Source organism: Tubulanus polymorphus, chromosome 5, assembly GCF_964204645.1.
Source record: "Tubulanus polymorphus chromosome 5, tnTubPoly1.2, whole genome shotgun sequence".
In the NCBI taxonomy this organism is placed as follows: Eukaryota; Metazoa; Nemertea; class Palaeonemertea; order Tubulaniformes; family Tubulanidae; genus Tubulanus; species Tubulanus polymorphus.
In genome coordinates this window covers 7,649,597-7,677,120 of record NC_134029.1, presented here as the reverse complement: position 1 = coordinate 7,677,120, position 27,524 = coordinate 7,649,597, and the positions used below count along the sequence as shown (strand labels likewise).

At 40.8% G+C, this 27,524-nt stretch overlaps 1 protein-coding gene across 1 annotated transcript in view; it reads left to right on the top strand.

The window, feature by feature from the left end:
* The window catches only part of LOC141905557 (transient receptor potential cation channel subfamily M member 3-like), a gene marked incomplete at its 3' end in the record, with an annotated part of 51,017 nt that overhangs the window by 23,355 nt on the left and 138 nt on the right, over positions 1-27,524 (top strand). The window contains exons 4-5 of the mRNA XM_074794464.1: positions 12,609-12,688; positions 19,900-19,953. Of these exons, the coding sequence (XP_074650565.1) occupies positions 12,609-12,688; positions 19,900-19,953 (134 nt within the window). The remainder of the gene's footprint in view (positions 1-12,608; positions 12,689-19,899; positions 19,954-27,524) is intronic.

The window sequence follows — 27,524 nt, the reverse complement described above, 5'->3', positions numbered from 1 at the left end:
TGAATTGTTTGAAAAAAATTCACAAGTTTCTACGCGGTCAACACAAATTCTGCGTTCAACAGTTCGATTAATTTTAGTAGTCGTGATCGAATTTGAACAATACCTCATTTCACTGTCTGGTTTTATTGCTTTACGAAGTTCACTAATAATTGAAGGTACATTGTAGCCATAGAATAATCAAGTTCAAGGTGTGTGATCTTTGTCTGGTTTAGACCTCTGTCTGCTTTTAAGCGAGGTATGCGGGTATTAATTGTCAGGACTTGTGGCTCCGTTGCCTGACATTCAGTTCCGCATAAACGCGTGGATTATACTGGGGGCTTTATTAATACTTAACGTGTAATAGAGCAAAACATTTCATGGAATTTTTATCATTAATCACGACCGGCTATTTTTGATTTGGGCAGTTTCTAGGCGGTATTCTAAAGTAGGAAGGAAATAAATGGCTGCGTGGGTGTAATCCTTATCCAAAAGGTTCGGAGGTGCTTTAGCGACGAGTTATTTAATTTCAGAATTAATTTCAGAACGGGTAATAATATTCGACGACGGATATGACGCGCAAATAGACATCTATATTAAAACAGCTGTTACAGTACTGAATATAACTATGTTATACACTGGTTATACGTGTATTCCCTGCGCGTTACTGACATAGAGGACTGATCCGATCCTATACAGCTGCTGTTAAACAGATTACCAGTGGAACTCTCGTTTTTTATTTGTGTTAACTAATAGGAAAGGATTTTAATCTTTTATCCGGTTGACTTTTGGAGGATAGTACGGAACGCAATTCCGAGAGCGATTTCATCCGGAACTCTACAGTGAAATTCCACGACCGGTTGAACAATACTTCTGCTGCTGTCTCGATGATTTCAAAGCGTTCGAATATTCGTATGGTTCCGCGGACTAGCAGTAAGTTTTTCTGAGTATGGCCTTCTTTTGTCGGTCGGGAAAAGTTTATTGGCGTCTCGATCCAACGGTGGCCGCGCCGTGAGCGAAAACGCCTTCGTGGTCGGTGAAGAGTGCAAAAAAGTCGGTGGGTCTGAGTCCAGCTGAAGACTTCTGTGGTCGAGGATACCGCAGCGAAGATTAAAGAGTTCAGCTAGATGCTGCTGAATCTTTTGCGTCGAAATCACAGAATTCAGGAACGAGATCCGGGTAGAGCACCTGTGCGCAAACTGGAAGGTTGTGCCGGTCTGAGAAAAGTATTTAGAAGGCGGAGTACGGCAAGGTGAAATAGTAAGGCTTAAGCGTTTCCGACGAAAATGGCCGGTTGCAACATCGAGGTCGGCGCTTACGAAGAAGTCGAAGGGTTCGCGTCGAGTTGTGAATGTCCGCCGTGTTCGTATATAAAAAAGATGACGCGCGATATGGATTTGAGTTTGCATGACTTCTCCGAGTTGAACGATATTTTGAAGTACTATCACAATAAACGCCGGGAGGAGACGGTCGCGCGTCGCGATAGCAAATATTTCAGTAAGTTGGCGCCACGTCGCAAGGACTCGGCGGCGAGTCATTTTTGCTATGGAAACAACGACGACGGCGACTACGCCGAGAGTCCCGAGCGAAGGCGGCGCATCGCGACCGACGAGGAGATTGAAAGGGAATACCACAAACTGAAAAACCAGATCTTTCCCGATCGTCGCGGCGGCGAAGAAACCGTCGGCGTTGAACGGGGTATCGATCGCAGAAGCTACCAAACGAAGAAAAGAATAAGCGACGATCCGCCATCTTTGCCGCCGACCCCTACCACTACCCCATATTCCAGCGTAGCCGACGAGTTCGACGTTTCGGACATATTGAACGAAAAGAAGACTAATTTTGTACGTCAGGGAAGCTTCTGCTCGACTGACGTAAGTATCAGTTTTCTTAGAAAAAATTTCAAGTTTTCAGATTTCGACGATCGCTAGCTACCCACGGCGTGACAGCAGCAGTGTTATTCGGAAACATTCCGAAATGATAACGGTCATTAGCCAGATATGCGCCCGTTTTTCAAAAAGGGCCGCGTTTTGATCATATGCTGTCATCGGTAGGACACATCTGCGGATGTCTCGTACGGCGTCGTACAGCTCGAAAAGCAGCGTGATCGCTCCGAATAATTTTAATTACACGCTCTACCATCACGATCACGATCGATCGGTCGTGATCACGCTGATTCTATCTGATCATAGGCGAAACTCGCATTTTTTTGATATTATACCATCATAATTGGATGAAATGATGAAAAAGAATTTATATGAAAAGCTCGCGATGAAATGAATTTGAAATGCACCCTGTCTGTCATAAGTGAAATTTAACCCATTAGCACTCAGGAATTTCACTATACAGCGTCCATTACTCCTCAGAAAATTCACGGAAAAATCCACATTCATCACGACACAGAAATAGCTCATTTCCAGTTGATTTTCATGTATTAGAAGTTGGTGTTATTTTATAGTTAACAGTCAAGGCTTTCATATGATATAAGATTTGATGAGGTGAACCATCAAAATCGTGATTTTTTGCCCCCTGAAATCAGCCAGACTTACTTGGACATAAGTGAGCGCTCATATCTGTAATGGTTGTACTCCAAGTACTCACCGATTTTGACGTCTTGGATGTCTAGTCTATCCTAAGCTATCAGATTCGAATCCCACTGTAACCATTTTTATGTAGCAGACAAGGAAAGAGTCAGGCCGGATTCGGGCGGATTTAGGAGTAATAGGCAGGGCAGATTCGGGGGGGGCTCTAGGAGTAATAGGCACATATAACAGGGTCGTCCCTATTTTAAGATTTAAAAAAAACATAATGTATGGCACTACATCTACTGTCAGTGTGAAATCTGAGACATTCACCAAGCGTAATGTGAATGTTTTGAAACTTTGATGATTTCTATAATGTCTCGGCATTTGTCGTCCATTCGTTTGATCATTTTCAGTTATAATGCGTCTCGATGAAGCCTGTATACATTGATCAGAATTAAAGACGATAAAGCACACCATTTAATGGAGTGGGTCCCGATTGCGTTCAGAAATTCAAGCACAATGCTCCTGCGTCGTAATATGGTGAAAATGATTTTCACTTCACAGTATGTACGCGAGTACGAACCTAGTTCTGATACAATATGTTGCCTCTACATTTCGATGTTAAAGCAAGCAGATACCGAACTATGCCACAGGTTTTCTTTTGTTTCGAAAGAAATATGCTGATTTTTATGTTTAGAGTACTTACACATTGTGGCAACAGGTGTTCATGTTATAATTTCACCATCTATCAAACGGAGAAAAAATAGTTTTTGTACTTTGTCAGAATTCGGCTGATAGGTTATTATTTATAGGTTCACGGGTGGCCAAGTAGTTTTGCCTAGAATGTTCAATGTTCTTAGGCCCAAGGGATGAGTCCCTATCATGAGTATGCCTCGCCGGTGTGGGGAGACGTCATATTTCACCCTTGAGACCTCATTAGCGCAATACAAGCTGTCATTTTTTATGGATAAACTTTGTATGAGGTTTGGGGTCCATGAGATGTCCACCCGTATTGAAAATGAAGAAATTGAAGTCATTGGCCATCATTAATATGACCACCAGGGCAGCTATCTTTAATTTCTTGTTAGAACAATACAGCCTTTGGATATCCCTGAAACTTGATGTGAGAGTAAGGACAGGTTTATCTGTGTTCATCTTTAACCAATAATTCTACCTGTTTTTTATTTCTTACCCCTTAACTGCTTGCCTCGGGGAGACATACACATGGCAATGTGACATTCTAGTTTTATAACTGTTCATTTAAAGAGCAGCTACCCCGCTGGGATGTCCGTCTTGTGAGGTTTTTACTTCAAAAGACGGTCGGCAAAATATCTGACGCGCATGGTCTTCTAAGCAGCTAGCAAATTGCGTGCACGGGGCACAGATATTGACATCGTGTCAGAAAATAATTCTTAGACAACATCCTAAGCACACACACACACACTAAAATGTAGGATTCCCTGGCGTTGCCATCAACGAGGGAAAGACTGCTGAAAGACTTTCCGTGATAGTTCCGTTTTTGATAATAACTGATGTCGTATTTATTCCGTTGAGGATTTCCTCATTATAACGATGATAAGGTTGACCGAAACTGCGGAAGCAAAAAGTAATAATTTTCTGCTATTGCCAACAACTGTCAGGTGTCTAAACATTTTGCGCCTACTGTTTTATAGAGCTATAGCTTTGTCATATATAATCTAAATTTACATAATACTGTACAAGTATTGTTATGTTGAAAAAGAATACTGACTTAACGCATATATTGCTTCGTAATAATAAGGATCAATAAAGTTATTTGGGATTTGAGTATATTGATAATTGAATTGAATTGACTGGCAACCAGTCTAACCTTGATATATTGATGTTGTAGTGCACATCCTTCGATTACAAAATAAACTCCAAAATTCAAAATTGTAATTATTTTTTTTAAACGCTAATATTGATGACGTGGTGCACATCGACTCACACAAAACCCTTAAATAACTCATAGTAGGTGTCAATGTATATAAACATTATGTAAAATTATCTTTTAGCTCCTATGGAATCACTGTTACATGAACAAAAATGACATGGTTCGTACAGACAATAGTAATACCTAAACCCAACTCTCAGGAAAATTTCAGAATTAATTTTTCCACGGTACAGTTTATTTATTAAGGTTGTCATCATTTTCTGCAGTTTAGAATGTATCCTCGGGGATAGTTCACCAGTGTATGAAGCCATCCTCGGATGATTTATCGTTCATCTCCAACAATAACTGTCAGTGAAGTTGAATTTAGAATATATCGCTTGAACAGCAATTTTCGAAACTCACGTTTTGATAAGAATGCATTCTGGATTTAGAAAATCAACTCAGGAATGTGGTTGAGGGAAATCTGGATTATGAGCTGTGATGACATGACTATTCTTGGCCCGGACCAACTTTGGCTCGGAACAAGTGGGCCCATGCCTGTTTGGCACAACAAAATACATTGGACCAGGCCGAGCCATATTTTAGCATGAGTCAAAACATTGCGTGTGAATTGCAACTGGTCCAGGAAGTCACTCACTTAGCTTTGCTTAAGCATTGTTTAGTATCAAGTGAGTGGTTTACGTGTGAACGCGGCGCTCTCTAATGAGACACAGCCAAATTTGACTCCGGCCTAATCGGTGCCAACTTCGTGCAGGCCAAATCGTCTCCATCTGATCTTGGCTGTAGTGTATGTGGCTTACACATTCTATAAGCGAAAAGTTGAGTGGTGTATTCTGGGCCCAGTTGGCATTTGTGACTGAAGTTCAAAAGTGTTCTTTAATCTTAAGACTAGTCTTACGTTGTAAGGTTGGCTTTAGAACTAAGTTGGCCCAAGGCTGGTCTTGAGTCTAAGCCGTGACTTCGCTACCAGCCCCCGGTGATGAGTATTCAGGACCCAGTTTATTTCGACTTAAGAGTTCAATTTAGTTCGTTTTCAATGTTTCGGCTGCCGTAGTCTCAATCGAAATCTCGCTCATCGATGAAATGATCTTTTTCATCGTCAATCGTACGATTTCTTCTATTGACTTTGTCTTCCTCGCGTCGAGAGAGTCGGCAATTGTTGACTTACTGACTCGACTAAAGAAACAGTTTGTGGTTTATAACCGCGTTTGTGGTTTATAACCGCGTCGGCATTCTTAAGCCACCAGCGTACGTACGCTTCATGAGGATTCGTTTTGTTTGCAATGGGTTTTTGCGTTCACTCGGCTAGCGTATCTCCGTCGAGCGATATAACGGAGCGATAATTCTTTTTCTTACGTAATACGATATTCGTAGTAGCCGCCGCCGGGCGGTGAATGTCGTTTCTTTTATGACGTTTGCGCGAAGAACGGAATCGTGGCCATCAAACAATCTCATTAAACGAGATAAAAGGCTCCGATGCTGCATTGCAAATACGCGGTCTAAAAAGAAAAGTGATTTCTTGACGAGATCGTCGTATGAATATCTGATGCCACGCCAACGCGACGCTGTAGCAATTTTGGCCTTAACTTACCGATGCGGTATTCTACCAATGGGGTGCCGGCACCGCTACTGTGACAAATGAGGATTTCGCGAGGATCGCTAGTAATTACTGGGTTATTGCGCTTCAATTTCTCCTACATTTCAATTAAATTCGAATCCGCTTTTTTTTTCTCGGTAAATTGATTTCCAGTAGAAACAATACCATACACTCATTCGGAATGTCAATCTTATATCTATTGAACGACATTTCCATTTACGGGACTAAAGGCCAAAATTTTCACTACGCATTACTGAGTGTATTGTGGCGCCATCTGGTGTGTGCCCGTCCTCTCTCTTGGTACTACCTAATTTCCCATAATAACATGGTATTTTACCAATTTTGGCATAACCTTATTTGCCATACCCGCATGGCATTATATCACTTTAGTTTTTACCCAATATTCCATACCAACATGGAATCGTACTAATATTCCATACCAATGTTATACCAATTTTGGTACTGCCTTATGTCCCATTACAAGAATTGTACCAATTTTGTTATCCAATAATCCTAACCAACATGGTCTTATACCCATTTTGTAATCAATTTCCCATACCCATAAATGTGGTAATATACCAATTTGTATCCATGAAAAAGTTTGAGTTGGCTCGAAGTAAGCTGATTATTTTGTGGCGTGCGTTCTGCTGGTGCATTCTGCTGGTACATCATTTTAAACTTAATTTATATCTGAAACAATGTTCACTATAATCAATTATACTCCCTTCTCAAGTAGATTGCTTAAAACAAACAAAAATTGACTTCGCAATTACCGTATGACATTTACATTGTATAAAGTTTTTTCATATTTAATATCCTTTCTCATCTAGGTTATATCTTTAGGCTCGACGGGAATTGTCGATTAGATCTTTGAAAAATTCCTTTTGTTTAAATGTGCGTTTAAATGTAATTTCTTTTTGTCGGATGTGCAACGATGTATACGCGTAGTTTATACCCGAATTACGGGAAACAGCTGACTGGGAATTCACGAGATGAACAAAAAATTTGAATTCATTTAAATTCACGTGCGCGAGGGTATTCGAATTTCAATAACTTATCGCGGAAACATATCTTTTTTTCGCGCTATTTGCGGAACCACCTGATCGAAATTCGCATCGCGTCGCGATATAGAGATCGAGTGGTAGGCTTCGTCAATCGCCGCCGCGATTGGCCATCCCGAAAAAGAGGAAGCTATATGTAAGGTTTCGTAATTGCTTCGGTTCCCTCTTTATCAGATGGAAAACATTCATCAGTCATCAGTCGATTGCTAAATCCTCCTCTATTAGCAGCTCAATTTGCCCACTTTCGGCGGCGGCACGCGTGTGCACACACGCGCAATTGGACTGTGTATCGCCGGATTGTCCCGTACGTTTACAGCCCGGATACACGAATTGCCACTTCGAAAGTGTATCTTAATGCGAGAAAACCTAACGAACTCGCGCGGATTAAAGCGCGATCGTTGGCAACCGTTCTTCGCATGTAGCGGATATAAAACTGCCGTCATCCATTAAAACGCCAATAATATCGTCGAAGCATTAACCGTTTCTGATCGATTTTTTTGCTTACCCGCTTTCTATACCGCGCGGATAAGAGCGAACGTGCGGAACGCGCGATTTTTATTTCGTCTTTCTCGCTCGGGTAAGAAGTGACACTGAATTGCCCTCGAAGTAATATCATACTTACCTCGGGTATCGTGTCCGATTAGAGAATGTAGAAATGCGGTTAAGCATGTTGCACGTTTAATGGATTGTTGACAGTGGTTTATACGAACAACGCAAGCGGCGAAGGCCTTTGTAAAACAATGGGACTATTTTGTATCGTTGACAATTTATAATTCATTGAATTCCGTCGGTTTGGCGAGTGGTTGTTGAACTAACAGTCCGATATAACTTCATCGGTTCCAGTGACACTTAATGGATGATGGTACGGTATATCGCATGTCTCAATGCATTGGTTTGCTGGGTACAGCCGCGTTGGATCCAAGTAGCGAACGCAAGGTCAACCGCCTAGTGCGAACTGATATATCATAGACAATTGGAGAAATCCCCAAATTCGATTTTTCAATGATAGAATTTATTATTTTGAAACCACAAAGTTTCGGCTATTATCAGGTGGAATATTGTATGCGTTTTAACTCTAGGTCCCAATCATCGGATGGCTGGATAACGATGGACTTACAGTAGCCGGGTATAGCATTGTGTAGGCACCGGGTAGCTGGGTTAAGCTGTATCGATACCAGTCGACAGTGGAGTAGTCAGCGACGCAGACTAGGTACAGCCGAACGGGTCCCGCGGCAGCATTACACGTCAAAATATGAGCGATCGCGTTTCGCAATCGTGATCCCGACGAGAATTCGACCGTTCTATTTATGAAGACGTCGTAATCCGGAGTTCGTCATCTCCCGTGCCATCGATTACCGTTACGCCCGGCGCGTAATGGACAAACAATGCTCTTCGTAATAAGCGAGTAAAATCCCGATCGGATCCTGTTTTATATGACAACGAAGACGGCGTTTTTGTTCCGTGTATGTAACTCTTCATCGGCGTCATTGATCTATCTTATTGACTTTCACGGCCACCTTTGCGCAACGTGGTGAATTATTCAGTTCAGTGAAATATCGAATTGATCGACGGTTGCCGTGACGCAATAGAGTAACTCGGGTATATATACGTATATAGGATTCGAGAACCCGATCGGTTACGCGATACGCTTTTCCTAATCTAGTTTCGACCAGGTAGCGGCGGTTAACCCTCTCAGTCTGGTCGTCTCTAATCAGCGCGTCTCTAGAACGATGTACTCTCCGCACACGCTATAAGCGTCGTTGTCGTATTATCGTCGTAAATCAAAAATTGACTTCTACTTTTTCGCGAAACGTCGCAGAAATTAGACGTTCGATCGTTTTTATCCGTCGAGCCTGCCTTCCCATTGGGGCTCAGACCGATCACCGGGGAGATGGTAAAGGAGCGCGCCGACCTCTTTTTCAACGGCGAGAAAAACGAGATGATCTCCTCCTCTGACGCTTTTAACGAGTGTCTACGCGGATGACACTGACTGCGTCTCCGATCTGGAAAAGAATCGCCCGCCACTGCTGACTTCTTGCAACTGACAGCCGCGGGTCGATTTTCATTAACTACGGGTCGGAAATCTTGCCTGTCATCGCCCGGTGTATAACAGAATCGGTTTCGATGATTTTTACCGAACGCGGAATCTATAGAAAATATCTCCGGCAACGTGCATCGATATGAAGGTGACTTATTGCGTAATTTGGTGTCGCGATTATTCACTCTTTTTTCTAAGGGAATCCATAAGTTACGACGTCGATATCTAGCTTCCTTCGATCCCGGATTCATCCGAAAGTCGGCCCCGGAATAACGAAACTGTTGCTTCGAATGCCTGCTTTACGAAATTTCGAAATGGTTTTCTATTTTAACGCGTCGCTACTGAAACGATGGAGGACACGTTGAGATTGTGGACGCGGTTTCTACTCGGTGACAACATCCACGAGGTAAGGTGTGTCGTACGTAGCTCGCAGCGGTAATTACCTCGTTTACCCCAAGGTCGTATGCTAATTCCATTAAGACGTCATCTTTTCCCTTTCTCCTTGTAGATTTAAGGTGATTACGGGAACTAATTTTTTTTTCACATCATTCGCTTATTGTGGCTTTGCTGAACATATCATCACTATGGCAATGCTAACTTTGATACAATGCCTTTGATTATACCAGCCAATAGAAACGACGAGAGTCTGAGACTAAAATGGTCGAGAGCCAATTGCACATTTTGGCGTCCATTGACAAGTGACTGTCTGATATAAACTTAGTAGAAACCTACAGTATAATGAAAAACTACATGAGAATTTGAGGGTCCAAGGTTTTGAAGACAATGATAAAAAAGTTGCCATTCAAAATTCTTTAGAATGCTGATTTCATCTGAGATATGCGACAATTGGCAATTACAGATGCTAATCCGTAATTGCCAATTGTTGCGTATCTCAGACGAAATCAGACAGCCCCCAAGAAATTCCAGATCTACTAGGCAAAGTCTGCTATAGTATGGACAATAGAATAGACTTTGGGGCATTGACATTGGATTGAACAAACTTTGATTATACGAACATCAACATGTATGTGTGTGTACATATATATATCCTTAATTATTAGTCATTTTGCATACCGGTATACATTTTACGACAATCATAACTATCTAAAGTACTGAAAGGATATAAAAGTGAAACTTAACTTACATATGCTACTCATATATTATGAATATTAATAGGATTCAACGACCTTGATTTCGAAAGTTACTATAAATGGATTTGATATTGTAATGATTTTTAACTGGCAGCTGCGAATTCATTCGTGCAAACATTCTCGAGGGCGCATCAGGTTGGTGTCAACTTTCCCTTTTTGTAATCATTACGCGCGTTGCGCTTCCCGTGATTACACTGATTGATTAGAAACGTCGTCCGGAATGCCGAAAACTTAAGAATCGCGGGCTTTGCTAAAACGTCTTGTTTCATCAGACCGTATGGCTGTAACAGACTACGCCTGACTGGAATAACTAAATGACTTGTGTTGCTCTGTAAGCAGAAGATCTCCTACCGAACAGGAAACGGATCGATGTTTTCCGTTATCGACATTATCAGCGCTTTATTTGTACGCCGAAATATCTAGTACCGCTCCCCGCACGCGGCATGAATCGAAGAAAGCAACAGAAAAGCTGCGCCGCGCACGCCGAGTCGATGGATATGATACAAAATAAATGGCGCCTTAAATCGGTTATTTACAATTGCGTCGATATCGTTTCAGTTATTAACTATTTCATGGTAGTTGTTTTTACATATTTGCTGTGACGCATTGTCAATATTACCGTTCGTTACACATCCTCACTAGGTTATAAGAGCATCGACTTAGGCCCTATAGTAACATCATTGTCGTTTATAGTTTATTATAACAAACAGTCGATTTTTTGTGATCGAATGCCGATACGTAATATTTGATGGGGGATAGAAAAATTTGAAGATTTAGATATCACATATGATATATCTGTGTAGACATACTTTTATATAAGGTACAATTACTGACCTGCGAAGCTAGGGTGCTAAACGCTTTCCTTAGAAAAGCTGGTAGGTTGCGAAAAATGATTTCCTTGTTTGTCTTTGATCAAACATCATAAATTACTTAATTAATTACAAGATGATTTTTAGTTTTAAATCTTAGTTAATTTTTGCTTAATCGAATTAATGAATACTACATCCAGTGGGTTTGTATAGATTTAATAAATACTACAATTAGAATTTAGAAACTTTTGAAGATCTCATTAAAACCACATTATTTCAGATGCAAATTACCAGCCTTGTGATAAGATCTTTGAAATTACCGGTAGTTAATTGTATTTGGGGCGTATGTTAGATTCACTTTGTGTCCAGATTTTACTGGACTTGCTCAATTTCTGGGTTTATTAGAGCGTGCCATCTTTATGAAAAAGGTCTCATTCTGTGAAGTTATTTCTGATTATTTTGTTAATTGTGAATAGGTCTGATCGTTTTGCAATAATTCGTCCTGTTGAATTAGTTTGGTAAATGTTTCAATTATCCGTAAAACCTATTATTCCGCCATTAGTCGAAGCTGGTACACACCGGTCTATATTCATCATACGCGATTCTCACATCGTTTTGTCAATGCTGTTTATGGATGAACTCTGATATGCTTCTAAATGGACCTACGCCCAAAATATGAAGCCCCCAGGGCTAGGTGGCCAGATTAATAAAGCATTCAGTGCTTTTGTTGTCTGATGATATAAACTAGCTATCAGCATCATTTATTGGCATATAAATATTGAGATGTGTTTCACCTGCCCTTGCATGTATGTATTATTTTTTGAAAAACTACTCCCTACTCAAGTAGATTGTTTGAGAAAAAACAAACTTTGCAATTGCCATAGCATTTACATTGTGTTAAGTTGTTTCGCGAAGAAAATATCGGCGCGGATAAAACTGAGGGCAAAAACATCCTTTTCAACGGTGGGTGGATCTGATTTCACTGATATCGTGTCATCGAATCTTCTGTTTTTGCTGTTTACTCTTCGCCGCGCGTAGCGTTTTTTGTTTGTATAGTTCGACAACAAGAATAACGACAGCATCGGATTTCGAATTTCATGCACATTTTTCGCCAAAGAAATTAGTCATTAGCGCTCTGGATATGGAATTGAAATATTTTGAGCGTTCTAATTGTCGGGCTGTCAACCTAGCTTCACCACCTCTTTGAGCGGTGATATCTTATGATATCCCTCCTAGAATATTTAGAGTCTGTTCTGAGTTACGAGATTTAAAGAAACCCCATTTATGAGGTTAAATATTGCCTCAATACACTGGACTTAGTTCCGTAGTTAAGATTTGAGTGAAAACATTGAAAATGAACTGATTTTAACTCTGAGTTAACTCTAACTCACAACTGTGGAACAGGATCCTGAAGTTAACGAAACTGCAAGTTATTGCAGAATTGAACTCGATATAAAAGCTACGGTTTTTTGTCGAATTTTTTCTGAAAATTCTTATTCTCCAGTCTCTTATTACTTGATATACCATTTTGTCTTGCAGAGCCAGAAAGCATGGGTTGAACGAAACTTTATGAAACGTGAATGCGTCCATCTGATTCCAAGTCAACGAACAAGAGACAGGTGTGTATAATGTGTGTTATCACTGGTCGAGTAAATGTAACTTCACAATTGGTGAACGGCAAAATGGACATCACTCTGTGCAGCGCTTAGTGCTGTAAATTCGGATGAAAGGCAAATACGAGCGGCAAGATGATCGGATTGTATGATAATCTGATATCAATGATCTCCACAGCCTTGTCCATAGATGATCAAAAATGGAGCCACGGTTCCATGAATACGGTCGATTTTCCTATGGGTACGGGTGAGAAACACCAGCTGTATAGCGACAGTTAATGTACACTTTTTTCCGGAGAGAGACACCAACCTCGACGATGTAGACGGACACAACTGCTTAGCTAGCGCTGACAATCAATCAATGATCCCTGAAGCTTCGAACTGGAGATTCTTGAAAGCCTTTGAACGGTTGTTCAAGCACCAGTTCCATAATTTTTGGGTAAATATTCTGTCTACATACTTTAAGGCATCGAATCATGAAGGATATTTTTCTTAACGGGCCCGATTCTCTCAATTGATAAAGTATTAACTAAAATAATGGAGAATTTAAATCTTCGAATGTCGAACTTTGGACTCAAAGTTATTAAGAGTCATTGCAACTTTATAAGTAAGGCTGGTTTTCCACCAGACAATTGCGGACGCATTGGCAGGAGCGAGTGCAAGTATAGGCATTTGTTTCCACGAAACGGGCACATACTTGGTAATAAGTGTTTGGGTCTCGGCTGCAGTGGACCTGTTTCCAATTCCATCATTTCGAGAATGTCAGTCTTCTTCGCCATTTGCTTATATTTATATTCTTGGCATGGAGAACCGAATCCTAGCATCGTAGAATACTGCGCGGGTGGCAGGTGGGCGCTGAACGAAATTGTTACATGAGTGATTAGAAAAAACGTCGCCGCACCCATGTTGTGGAAACTGCTAAAGACAAATCTTTGTATTGATTCTTTTTGCCCGCCACTGCCACCATTTTGTGGAAGACAAGCCTAAGCGAGGACAGGCCGAGCTCTACCAGGCTGTACCTGAATGAAAATTCTTATGCCAGACAAACATGTGGACAGAAAAATGTGGGGGATGTAATTATTATAGATTTAACAACCTAGCTTGAATTTCAATGCAACTGATAATGAATTTGAAATGATTCAATCGGTATTCATTTCGATAAGAATTTTCCAACTCGTCTGGTAGTCAACTGACGTCGCGATTACTCGCGAGTTCGTTCTTTCGATCGAGAGGCTTTTTATATTGGAATTTTTCGATATGAATTCTTTGTTACCAATGTCGGTGATAGATCGCTGACATTGACGTTGTTAAAGTCGATGACTGAATATGACATCGCATAATTGCGGTGCTACTTCAATTAATCTCGAAGAGTTCTGTGGAAATGCCGGCTATATTGAAAAGGGAAAAATCGTGCTTGAAAGGGGATGTGGAAAAAACATGAAGAGTTTACCAATTAACGATTCTGTGGCTTCCAATAATCGTTGAAATGAATTTTGATAATTCTGTTATGAAGTGTCCATATCTCCATGGTGGAGAGGACTGATGTCGGCTGCAATGCACCGCAACAGATGATGCCAGGACAACTTGGGGCAAAACCGATTGTAGACCAGCTTGAGTCAGTTATGCTTGATTTGCAGCAACTGGATATGATATACTGGACACTTAGAGTTTCGGCGTGATAGAATAAAATCGAGTTCCTAAAAATGTCTAAGTCTGACAAAGGATCGAATTGGTCAAATGAAGAATGTCTTGCTATACTTCGAATCTGGAAGCAAGACTTCATCCAGGCGCAATTAATTATTTAGCAGATAACGACGTTGTGGGTCCGGTGACAAGCGATTTTATCAACGCGCGTCAAAACGCCGTGTGAACGCTCACCAAAATTTGGTCTGGCCTAAATTTGGACCGGACCAGGTACGGACCCATTTAGACCGGTCTAACTAGTTGTCGTGTGAACGCGGCTTAGATGGATATCATTTTGGTCCAATATCGCATATATAGTAAGAAGCGTTGTCGATTTTGACCGAATGCTTTCCAGTTCGACTCCTTTATTTTACTTTTCGCTTTGTCGTAGTGTTGCAAGTGATTTTCATAAAGATTTACCCGTCTAAATAATAATAAAGGCAGTAATCTGTGCGCGTTGCAGGCACTTTGTTCTTCCATAGCTTCCAGCTAAACAATCTGCTCTCTTAAATTGCCTTTCAAATCAATCTCGAGCGGGCGTCTCGCATGTGATTTCTTTTAATTCGAACTCGGAATGTTCTTAACTGTTACTTTTCATCTCAAAAATTTCATTCACAAGTGGTTTCTTCCATAAAGACTCGTTTGATTCATGTTTCATCGATAGTTTTTTTTTACTCTTGAAGATGTCGCGGATGAGCAAAAACTTGTTGACTGCCATGCATCTAAGAATGTTCCACCCATTTGTTTTGTAATTTTCATGCTGTCATGTTGTTTTCATGATTTCCACATCCAAACTTACATACTTAATTTATAGATTCATTGAAAATCGTAGTAGATGCAAATATCTCGTTGTCAAAACACGAGTTACATGGACCAATGAGTTGGGAGAGAACTAACAGCATAAACTAATTAAGCAGAGGTCAGATCGTCTAATATCGGATCTCTGTGATTACGAGGGCGTAGCGTGACATGCCTTAAAATGCCTCCATCACGAACGTCCTCTGGGAACTCATGTGAGGGTCAGGTCAGTGTGTCCACGAGCTATAATTTACTACCCAGCATAGGAATAAACTATTGGCTTCAAAAGATGTGAGAGGAGATTACCAGCTCATCGGATGGAAGTGATGCCAACTCGATCTGATATACTTGTCCCTGTAGTGTAGAGCGCGTGGCTCGATGTGCCTTGCGGTTCAATTGTCACTGTCAGTTGCAGAGAAATGGGTCATATTAAGTTGCTGGCAGTTGCAAGGCTGACCCTACCTCCATTTTAATGGTACTTGGATTGGTGCATTCATTCGCTTGATTAAGTCTTGCTTCTGATATTGAGTTGATTGATTGCATGAATGTAGGCAATGGTGAAGTAAAGTATAACTTGAATGTATTAGAAAGGATTGATGCTCTTTAATGCATAACCCTTTCAGTGCTGACTTAAAGTGCTGGAGATAATTTGAAATTTTTATAATTGTATTGTAAGTTACTAATATTTAACTGTGTTTAACAGACGCTGCCATCTTTCATGAGAGATAAAAGTAATTACTAATTACATCAATACACCACAGTGCGGTGTACTAGTAAAGTCCATCACCGATTTATACACCTCACTGTGGTGCACATGATATGTCTGGTTTTCACAGGTATCGCTGCATCGGCGCGACTAGACGCTAGCTATCAAATTATCATGGATCAGAGGAGATCCATCGGTGCGTCGTCTGGATACGTTTCGGGCGATGAAATGGCAATCGTGATCGAATTATCAGTTTTGGTCTGGCTCAATTTCCGCATGAGTCGACGAAATCGTAAACTGATTTGTGTTCAGATGTGGATGTCATGTGTCTGGTCTCTTGCTTGGCTTGTTGTAATTTTGTGGTTTCACCTGAGAAATTACTACTTTCTCTTATATTTTCAAGTGAAGTTCAGACAGAAGTTCATTCATAATTGCATGCTCCAGTGAGTTACCAATTCATAATGCATTAAATGAAATGACCTTCAGGTCATCAGACGAAAATTCGGATTTTGTTGTGAATTCTTCTAACATTTTGATATTTTAACTTTTCGGCTTTCTGATTGTGGTACTTGGATTTAACATTCTGGTCATCTCAGCAATGGGAACCGGTATCTTCTCGTGGCAAGGTGCGCCAATCTGCTGTTCAGATATCAATACTGGATCTCATTAGAATATTTTCATAATTTCCTAAATGTTAAAAGAATTAAGTAAATTGAATTAGATAAATTCAATGATGATTCCACTGTAGCGAGTGAGGATCCACCAGGTGAGCTATTGTTCAGTTGGGCATTATTGGTGCTCTGTTTTTCATCCAAAGTGTTCAATACTGTAAATAAAGTGCGGTGAATCTTCATCTTTTAGAAAATAGCGCTCTATATAGAAATGAAATTCATCATCGTTATCTACATATCATTGTTTTAAGTTTGGTTTCTTGACTGATTTCAGCCGGAATGCGTAATGAAATGCAGTAATCACTATTCAACGTATTAAAAATCACCGGTCTCTAGCCATCGATCATGGCGCCAGACGGAAATATCGAAACATTCCATGCATCATTTCGACGGATCGATTGGTCAAACGTCATCCACCGTACCCCTCTGATCCACTTTATTAGCATTCAGCACCGGCGTATCTGTAATGACCGTAATAGCATCGTCATTGTCGGTGGTGGACTGTGGCCTCGTGTTTAACAACTTACTTCTTCCTTTGAAGCTTATGCCGCACAACGTGATTTGTGTCCTGTCTGTATAAACAAATATGTAAATACTCCCCATCGTTTATTCGCTTGGCGACAATCCATGCAAATGTTAACGATCCAAAGGCTATTACCATTTTCTTTTAACGACTGAGGACGATGGAAGCGCTCTCAGTTTCGGTTTTATAGACTTACGTTTAGGTTTAACCATGAACCAGATTCATATGCCTAAAAGCTTTTAGTTTAATATCGAATTCTTCTAACAAGCTCTCCTCATCTTCCTGTCTTTTTTTGCCTCATTAGGCATAAGTGAATTATAAATTTTTGCTTATGTTTGGCAATGCCGTGGTAGTTAGCATCTACAGTGTTAACTTCATATGAATTTCCACCGTGTATGCTAGGATACAAAACAAATACAAACTAGATTGGTTAGAATGTGAAAAAGTCCACGAAGTTGTGGCGTTTTATATGCGATGGAGATACAGCTCCGGTAATGGATTTCCACACTTTGACACAGAGTTACTGGTAAATCTCTCACAAGCTATTACAGCGCTCTATAATCATATCTGAATTGCTTCCTCCTCGCGTTGTGTAACAAGCACATGGCGCTCTCATCCCTCCTAACAAACGTCACCGAATGAGTCCTCAATTGTATCATCGACTCTATACTTCGTATTTTCTATGCATTACTGTTTTTTCTTTGACAAAGAACAACCAATTCGTACCAATTCCATCTTATTGTACTTGTCTTGTCCATTAGACGTGTCTATTCTTTTGAAACGTTCTCATTAACTTTAAGCATGTGATGTACAGCGTACGAATGACATGATCTCATGGAATGCTAGTGCAATTAGAAATTTAGCTCATTTAATCGGACACTATGAAAAATTCAGGTAAAACCAGCCTACAATTTTGGTCATTTTCGCACCTGGTTTTTTTTAGACTTTTCAGGTTAAACTCGGGGCAAACTATGTATACTAACTTAATCCTCTTCATCCCCTCTGGGACATAAGGCAGTGACGAACTTCTCCACTTGGACCGGTCCTTAGCTGTGTGTTAAGCCTGGTCCCAGATAAGACTCGCTGAAGTGAGGTCAGCAGGAATGGTGCATCTCCATGTGGTTTTGGGGCAGCCACGCCTACGTCTACCATGAGATGTCCATCTCAATGCCATTTTTGGGATTCAGGACTGATTCATCCTGAGCATGTGTCCGAACCAATTCAGTCTTCTACGTTTAATTTCAACTTCTAGACTTTGGCTATTGGTCATTCTGAACAAATTCAAATTGGTTATCCTGTTTGGCCAGAATACACGGCATATTTTTCGAAGAAATCGATAGTGGAAGGCGTTAAGTTTGTCTGTGTCACTTTTGGTGATTCGCCAACATTCTGCTCCATAAAGAAGAAAGACTTCACATTGCTGTTATACAACCTCAGTTTTGTCTTGAGACTGTACTGTTGGGACTTCCATAGTTTAAAGCTATGCAAAAGCTCCAGTGGCTTTGCCTAGACCGATGTCTTTTCCAGTGCCACTGTCTTTACTGATCAGGCTTTACTGATCAAACTGTATGTATGGGTATTGAATAATTAGGCTTTTGTGACTAGTTTCAGTTAAACGGGGTTAGGTAACTAGATACGATTACGAGCCATTCAGGAAAGTTGATTGTCTCAGAATCAGATAATACGTCGCCATTTCTTATATCCCAGGGCCCGGTTTTATCGACCGGTATCAACTTAAACCGAGGGGTTAACTAATTGCAAATGAATTGAGTATGCCCTTGGAGTTAAAGTTAATACCAGTCTTTAAAGCCGGGCCCAGCGGTATAGGGACTAGTCAGAAAAGGGTCAACGCTTGAATCCTGATTATCAACGCTCTTGCACTCGATTGATGGCGATTTCCCGTTGGATAAGGCGCCGTTTCCCTCGATAGCTAGCATGGTCGAGTGATTTATGCGAGTGTTTCGGGTAATTCCCTAATTTCCGATGGCAGTAAAAGAAACTACCTTTCGACGCGGTCGATTTTTCAAGCCGGTCGTTCTCGCGATTTATCTACGACTTCTTCGGCTGACGATTAAGACGATCGAAACCGTTTCGTCTGGCCGTTTTACATCGAAGATAAATCAAGCGGAATATCCTCTTGTACAGTTTTATCTTCGATTGCGCATTCACTTCACTGTTAAATCGTCCAGAAGAGTGATGAATAGGGCAACGTCCGTACAGAAGAAGAAAGCTCCAGAAAGGCTGGTGTTATGGACCATTTCAGAATTAGAACTCGGCGGTTTATTCAATTGGTCCAACAGATTGGCTTTCCCTGGGGCCGAAGGCGTTAAATATGATTTATGCTTTTAGTACTGACTTTAATACCTGAAAGTGCTGGAGGTAATTTGAAAATTTCAAAGAATTCTACACTAGTGTGTAGAATAACGGGCATACGCCTTTAGTGTGTCAACATCATACCAGTGTATTGTTAGTTACATTAGTAGTGCTGTGTTTGACAGGTGCTGCCATCTATCAACAGAGTTGGAAAACCAATTAAATGGACTAACAACATCATTACACCACGATACAGTGTAGTACACCACCGATTTATACACTGCACTGCGGTGTAGACGTACTGAAAGGCTTTAAGGGAAAACTGGTCTATAAAACTTTTTTTATCACCAAAATACAACACGCACGTGTTGTGGTAACACCAGTCACACCTATTAGTGACTCTCGAGTAAATTTTCCATAATTTCCATTTTTCGTTACCCCCTGCAAATGAATGCACGTCGATGATCCTTGTATGAGTAACGAACTCCTAAATGATGTAATAAATGATTTTGTTCTTCGTCAGGTCCAACGGCCACCACCATCACCACCGGTCGTATTCGACCATTTTCCACGAAAGGTTAGTTCCATGCATGTGTCTGTGTTGCTCCCACCTGTTTGAACACGTCTTGTTGCACACCACCGCACCAGTGTTGTCTTCAGTTTGAATTTTTCGAAAAAATGTGTTTTTTTCCCATTTTTCCCGTTTTCACCAACATTGCTAATCTTCACTAATATAAGGCAACCAATATGTTCAGTTCATCTGTACTTGATGAAGAACCGTAGTTAAGATTCAAAAAGAAAACTAACTCGATAGTTAAATGAGGCCTTGAAAAATAAAACATATTTTGGTGAAAATTGTCGACAATAGATAATACAGTATGATATAAATTGAATAATATTGAGGATCAATAATGATGTTTTGGATTTGAATATTATTGATAATTGAATTGAATTGACTGGTAACCAAAAATCAAATTGAGTAATTGTCATTCTGGAATGTCGACATTGATGACGTAGTGCACATTGACCCACACAGAACCCTTAAGATAATAGGGGTCGATGTATATGAACATTGTTGTAATGGTTTTTATGGCGATGAAAAAATCGAAATGTTGCCCAGTAACAAAACTTCATCGTCAAAAATTGTGCATCATCTATTGAAAGATTTCGTAAAGGGTTGAAATTGATGTATCTTTTAGGGTTTTAGTGTATCGTCTCGTCTATCCCTGGTTTGCTGAAATTTTGAAATGTTTGAGAAAGTGGAGTAGTTGAAAATGTTAAGCATATGATTTGTGGTCACTGCCACTGTTGTAATTACTGGGTCAACGATAAATCGACTTCATCGAATTGACTTCAGCGACTTCATCGAATTGACTTCATCGCAGTCGGTTGATGAATGTCTCGTTATCTGTAATGCTTTAATGCTTGTTTCCCTAATTGGCAATTCTGTTAACATCACGAATTTCCCCGTGTCGTCGATTATCCTGGGTAAAAATGTCAACAACTCCTCCCCGAACGCTGACATGTTCGGGACATCGGTTGCCTAATGGTATTTTTATTTGCCGAATGCCTCGTACACTAATGTTAACGACGTCTGCCTGAGAGACTTTGCAATGATCAAACAAGCAACTACCGCCAATCACCGGGGCAGATGAAATAATTGAATTCTTTCATATCAGTAGATGATAGGGATTTTGTTTCGGTCCCTAGTTCAGTTCCACGGTTCTAGGCTCAAATTTGATGTTAGATGTTAGATGAATTCTCGCTGATTTTCACTGGTAATTTCTTCATACCCGCGCTGCTCGTTCTGCTGGAGCAGAGAGAATTTTAATTCAGACGGAAGGTGACATATGTTCTCAATGTGCCCCCTGTAATGCTTCGAATGGTAATGAAGTGTAACAACTGAAAGGATTCTCTGGTTGGCGGAATGTCTACCACAATTATCACACCGAATTGTATCGTATAACCCACCATGGCAGGTACTCAAACCTGATGGTATGAAGACACAGATCGAACTCTTGCCCCTGAAGTTTAATTTCTCGACAAGATTTGACAAAATCTATCATTATTATTGTATTGGTTATGAAAAACTTGGATAGATTTCGCAATTTTAATTACACTACTTCATTAACCGTAGATTAGGTTAATTCCAACAATTATTGTTTGCTGAAAACGATACATTCTTATAGGTTGTTGTATGTTTGAATGATGTTGTTCTAAATGATGATCCAGACCACAATTTGCCTCTTGTAAACATATTAACCAAATTTAGCCCGATCAAAAACGTCGGACCAAGCCTGAGCCAAATTTCAGAAAAATGACAAATAAGTGTTTGAATTGCTACTGCTTGCGGAAGTGACTCTCATCGCATAGTTTAAGCATTGTTTAGTATCGAGTGAGTGGCTTATGTGTGAATGCTGCTCTTTAATTAGGCGCGGGCCAAATCGTCGCCCTGTAATGGCGGCTATTATATTCTGTGATGCAGTTCGATTTGAGTGCATCGAATTACTCTCATCATCAATATTGTAACCTCAACGCTCGGTCGGCGTATAATTTCTGCTGCCTCCGATGATCGCCTTGAATTTTACGACACCACTTGAGAGGTTATAGCACTAATTATGTTTACGAGGCTTATTTTGTGTGCGTGCGCGCGATGTCACTGGCAGGTGTTCCTGTAAGCTAGTTACCGCCCGTTTTCTCTCTAGTGGTACGTCGTGTTGTATTAATTAGCTAATTTCCCTAGCGCTTTTGATGACTGAGTAACATCAAAGCCGACACGCGCACTTCCTCGTTCGGGCACTCTGGATTTTAAGTCGGGAGTCAGTATTTCGACGAGCATGTTGCCAGCCTTGACCTATGGTCGCCTTGTTATCGTCTGACAGGAAAAACGATGTTATTGTTCACGTAAGAGAAAAACTTGTTTTCGTTGCGAGAAAACAAGTGCCAGACCGAAATTTGTTGCCTATTAAAACTCTCAGTAGAATGCAGTAGAAAAATCATGAACGTGGATTTATTATTTCAAGTTGTAACATTCGAATTCATATTTCTGAATGAGCCAGCCTTGACCTATGGTCACCTTGTTATAGTCGGACAATAAAGAAAATCTTTGTTTTTGTCTCACAAGAGAAAAACTTTGTTATGGGAAAAATTCATTTCTCGATGAATGCAGTAGAAAAATCATGAATGTCTCGGATTTTTTATTTCAAGTTGTTACATTTCGAATTTGTTTTTTTCCGAATTTTTTTTTGGAAATTTCTTTTCAATCGGCGGGTAGATATTTACAATCCGATAAAACGGTTTCCTTGTACTGAAACCATCCCAGGGACTCTGCGCGATATCATCTTCTCTAAATACCGGCTTCGATATTTGAGCTCGAGCGAAAAGCATGAATCCGAACAAATCTTCTGAGTAATGGAGACGCCCGCGACTGTTCCGTCTATTTAAGTCTGGCTCTCGGCTCATTTTCAAAGCGACTACAGCTCATTCGCTGTCAGTGTTATTTTGCCTCGCGTCATTACTTCTTAAAGTCTCTCTTCATCATCGTCATCATCATCACCATCGTCGTAGGCTGCTGAAATTATCTCTCAATTTTCGGTCGGTCGGACGAAAATTGTCCGTCGCGATAATATGAACAACAACAATGAATTCATCCGCGCTTACGAGATGGCGTCGTGCGGCTTTTTCTCCTCCCATCCACGGACGCCCGATCGGTCGACGATCATCTTCTTACTGCCGGTGTGCGGGGGAAAAATGGATGAAGCACTAAAATGAAATAACAAAGGCGCTAGTAGTGTCACCGGTAATCGAAAAGTAAATTGTTAGCCGCGATCGCGCGAGCAATTCTGGCCAAATTTGGCGCGACCAAAAACGTCGGATCAGGCCCAAGCCAAGCACTGGTCGAATTTGTGTGTGTGAATTCTAAAAGGTTTTGGAAGTGAATCACTTCGCTTTGTTCGAGGCATTGTTTAGTATGAAGTGAGTGGTTTACCTGTGAAGGTGCTTCGCCTGATTGAGGCTATAATGTCAGTTTCTCAGTCCAGGGGCCAGTAACACGAACAGGTTCTCCTAGACTTTTAATATACTACTTACACCAAAAGATCATTTCGATTATCGGCGTACGTTTTCTTGTTTCGTCCCCATTGCGATTGAAAATAAGAACGCCTTCAACTAATAACTTACGAAAGCTTTTCATTTTTAGTTAACGGGGACTGGTTTTCCCGTTGGTCTACGAGCAGAAGGCTCGTTGCTGCGCGTGAATAAAAGATAATAATTTTAGCGAGTTAATTCTTTGGCGGCCGTGTTTTGTTTCATCCGTTTTGCCGATCGCGATCGAGTTTAATGAAGCCTGCGTATCGGATATATTCATCGACGGATACTTAGATTTGCAATATTCTACCTGCTACATTCACGCCTCATCGCTCGTACATTGTCACCTGAGCTGCTGCTGCACATACTTCTACGATACAAATGTATCTCTCTCTCTCTCTCTCTCTCTCTCTCTCTCTCTCTCTCTCTCTCCCTCCCTCCCTCCCTCCCTCCCTCCCTCCCTCCCTCTCTCTCTCTCCCTCTCCCTCTCCCTCTCCCTCTCCCTCTCCCTCTCCCTCTCCCTCTCCCTCTCCCTCTCCCTCTCCCTCTCCCTCTCCCTCTCCCTCTCCCTCTCCCTCTCCCTCTCCTCTCTCTCTCTCTCTCTCTCTCTCTCTCTCTCTCTCTCTCTCTCTCTCTCTCTCTCTCTCCTCCCTCCCTCCCTCCCTCCCTCCCTCTCTCCCTCTCTCCCTCTCTCCCTCTCTCCCTCTCTCCCTCTCTCTCATTATATGTATTAATTTTTGATGTAGATGTTGGTCGGTATCCAGACTAAATAATTACCGTCGATTCTCCTGTGACTGATTTGTAATAACCATGATGATACGAATGCCGCGTCGGTTTCGTAACTATCCTCAAGGTGGAAAATATCAACTAACGGCAGCCCGACGTTCGATGAGTACGTAATCACCCTCGCGTGACCATTCTCGGGCCCCCGCCCCCTTATAGACAGACACACTCATGGAAATCGAGTCTCTTATTTTCAGGTTTTGTAAATGACCGCGAGCATTGAATGGGTGGAAAAATTCCGACTTGCGCGAAAAAAACTTCGCTTCGACGAGTTGACAGGACGTTAGAATTTATTCTTTCCGCCTAAAGATATTCTGGCGTTCATTCACTCAGTCATCGTCATTGTAGCTCACCCCTTAGCGGCTACAGCCCTTTATATTACAAATTATGATTTGCTAGATAAATCCGTTGTTGAGAGTTTCAGCTTTACGTCTAGACAACTCGTCAGTTAATCGGTGTTGTAGATTCGTTAATAATGAACGAATTTCGTTCGTGCTCATTTTCGCTGAAATTATCTCGTCTTAATATTAATATACCTTGCGGCAGCCGACCGTGGCGTATCATGTGTCCCTCAACATTTATAAACGGTAATGACGCTGACCTTTTGAAGGGCATTTTAGGGGGTTTGTTCGCTACCCCTGAACCCACCTCCCTCGGCACAGGCCCAAGACAGCAAGCGAGTTGATGAGTGAGGAGATTTAGTAGAGCAGCGGAAACCAACATCACTCAATATTCATAATATGCAGCAGGCTGTGTACTACGAGACCAATGAACATCATTTTATCATAACTAATTGTCACGGACAGGAAATATTGATGTGTATGTCTCTCCCCGCTGGTGCTGGTTAGATTTAGAACGGCTCGATAGCTTTGACTGTCCAGTGTAATATAATGACATACTCGTGCTTTACAGTTGGCGTATTTTCATTCCACGACACGCGCTCTAATTTGCTGTGTACGTTTGCCTTTTTTGGAATATTAGCCGCGTTCACACTAGATTCGGCGCTTACGAATTACCATATTTCGCTGGTGCCGAATTCACCAAAATATGGCGCTTATACAGCCATTTACGTTCACACTACGAGTCGCGATTCGGCACTTAGTAAGCCCAGTATAGTAGTCACCCAGTGTGCCAATAGAGGGGAGTGTAATTAGTGCTAAGTGTTTTGTACTACGAGGATGGGAATACATGGCTAACTAAGCGCCGAATCTGTGTTCACACTACAGAAAATACGCGGCCAGCTCAGTGTCGTACTGAGATCGGGTTTTCGACGCGGAATCGCATTCTGCGCTTAATAACCGCGTATTTCAGTACGGAACTGAATAAGCCTCGAATAGGCCTTGAATAATTTCCTAGTGTGAACGCTTAGTACCGTACTGAAATCCTAGTGTGAACGCAGCTATTGTCAAACGACTCTTCGAGATTACCACGTCTCTGTGTTGCTGTCAGCTATTGAATAAGTTATAGATCTCGTTTTGCTAAGTCTATCAACCACAGTAGCCGCAGAATATCAAAAAGATATCGATTTGATTAGAAGTCTGTATTTTCTGGAAAGATTCCAGTAATAGTCCGAAAATATTTTGAAAAAAAGTATTCATATTGAATTCTAACACAATTAACCCTTTCCTAACTGATCCCTCAATTGATGAGCTCTTGTACGGAAAAACTGAGCCCAAACTGTCACTTGTTTTACTGAAAAATAGTGTCTGGTTTAGAAATGCTTTTGTTGTGACTTACGCGTAATACAGCCCTACAGAAAATAACCCATACATTGATTTAACTTATTAATAAAGAAATCAAATAAGTTAAGGTATTTTTCAAACCGATCTTTGGGTTTTGTGGTATTCTGACTTCATCAAAAAGGGTTTATATGGTTTAGGATTTATGCAAGCAATTAGGTTCGGGATTAAGAGAGGGTGTTTAGGATTAGGCGTAGATAATGTTTAGAGTAGGTTTTAACGAAATTCTGTTTAAAAAAAACGACAAAAATAACGAGGTGGTTTGTTATTCTCGCAGTTAGATCGAAAATAAGCCTCTTTTTATTTCCAGAATATAAAGGAAGGTTGTATCACGTCAATAACCTCAATCTGTATTTAATGCTTCAGTTGCCTTTACATGGAAATACAATTTAACAATTTTTCACGTCGAAAAGTAATGTTTCTTCGCTCGGTTGACGTCGCATCTATACATCATAGGAGAAATTAATAAACGGCGATGTGTGTTTCCCAGCAATTTATTTATCGGGCGTATGAGAGATATAATTTACGCTCAGGACTCAGCGCGCGAGTGCCGATAATAAGAATTTAATCGCTCGAAAACTGTACATCGCCGCGGCTTGTTTTGAAGAATTGAATGCCAAGTCGAGTGTGCAACTAGAATTTTACCGGGATATTTTATTCGATCACACAAGCGTTTTTTCGCCCGTGCCAAAATTAGGCCCAGAACAAGTGTTCCGAGTGCCGAAATGGGCCAGTGCTGCCAGTCTAGCCCTGGCCAAATTTGGCCCAAACAAAAATGTTTGATCAGGCAGGAGCCAAATTTTAGTACTGGTCAAATTATTGCATTTGAATTGCTACTGGTTAAGGAAGTGATTCATTTCGCTTTGTTTAAGCATCGTTTAGTATCGTGTGTGTGGTTTGTGTGTGAACGCTGCTCTCTAATTAGGCACGGGCCAAATTTGACTCGGGTCTGGCCCGGGCCAAATCGTCTCAGTGTGATCGCAGCTTTTCTGATGTTTCGGTATTTGTTCCTCATTCATTTGTTTGGATTCTATGTGGGTTTTTTTCCAATGCTTGAAAAAACATGAACGATTTTATTGAGAGGCTTTTCCTTGAATAATAATTTCTCTATTAGATAATGTAATTTTGAAATGCAAAATAAACTCTTTTCATTTGTGTTTTAATGAAATATTTCTAAGAATCTTTAAATTTGTTACCGATAGTGCACTGTGCAGGGATCGGTTTGCAGCACTGCGTTATAACTGTAGCTCACAACACAATCCTCAGATGATGTGGGACAACTTCACGACAAGTTTTAAAGTTTTAGAATTTTTTTGGAGGAATAAACCCCTTCCACTATTTTTTACTTCCACAGACCCCTTGAAATTATATTACAAATTGATTTCGGCTTTGGTTTTTCCGCTTGCTTGTTAATGATGTGAAGATTTCATTTTGATATCCCATAATCTGGTATGAATTTTGCTGCTCTGCTGCGTACACATGCAGATTATGCTTAAATCCATTAACTTAATCATATTTCTCATTAGAAGGCGCCGTAGTT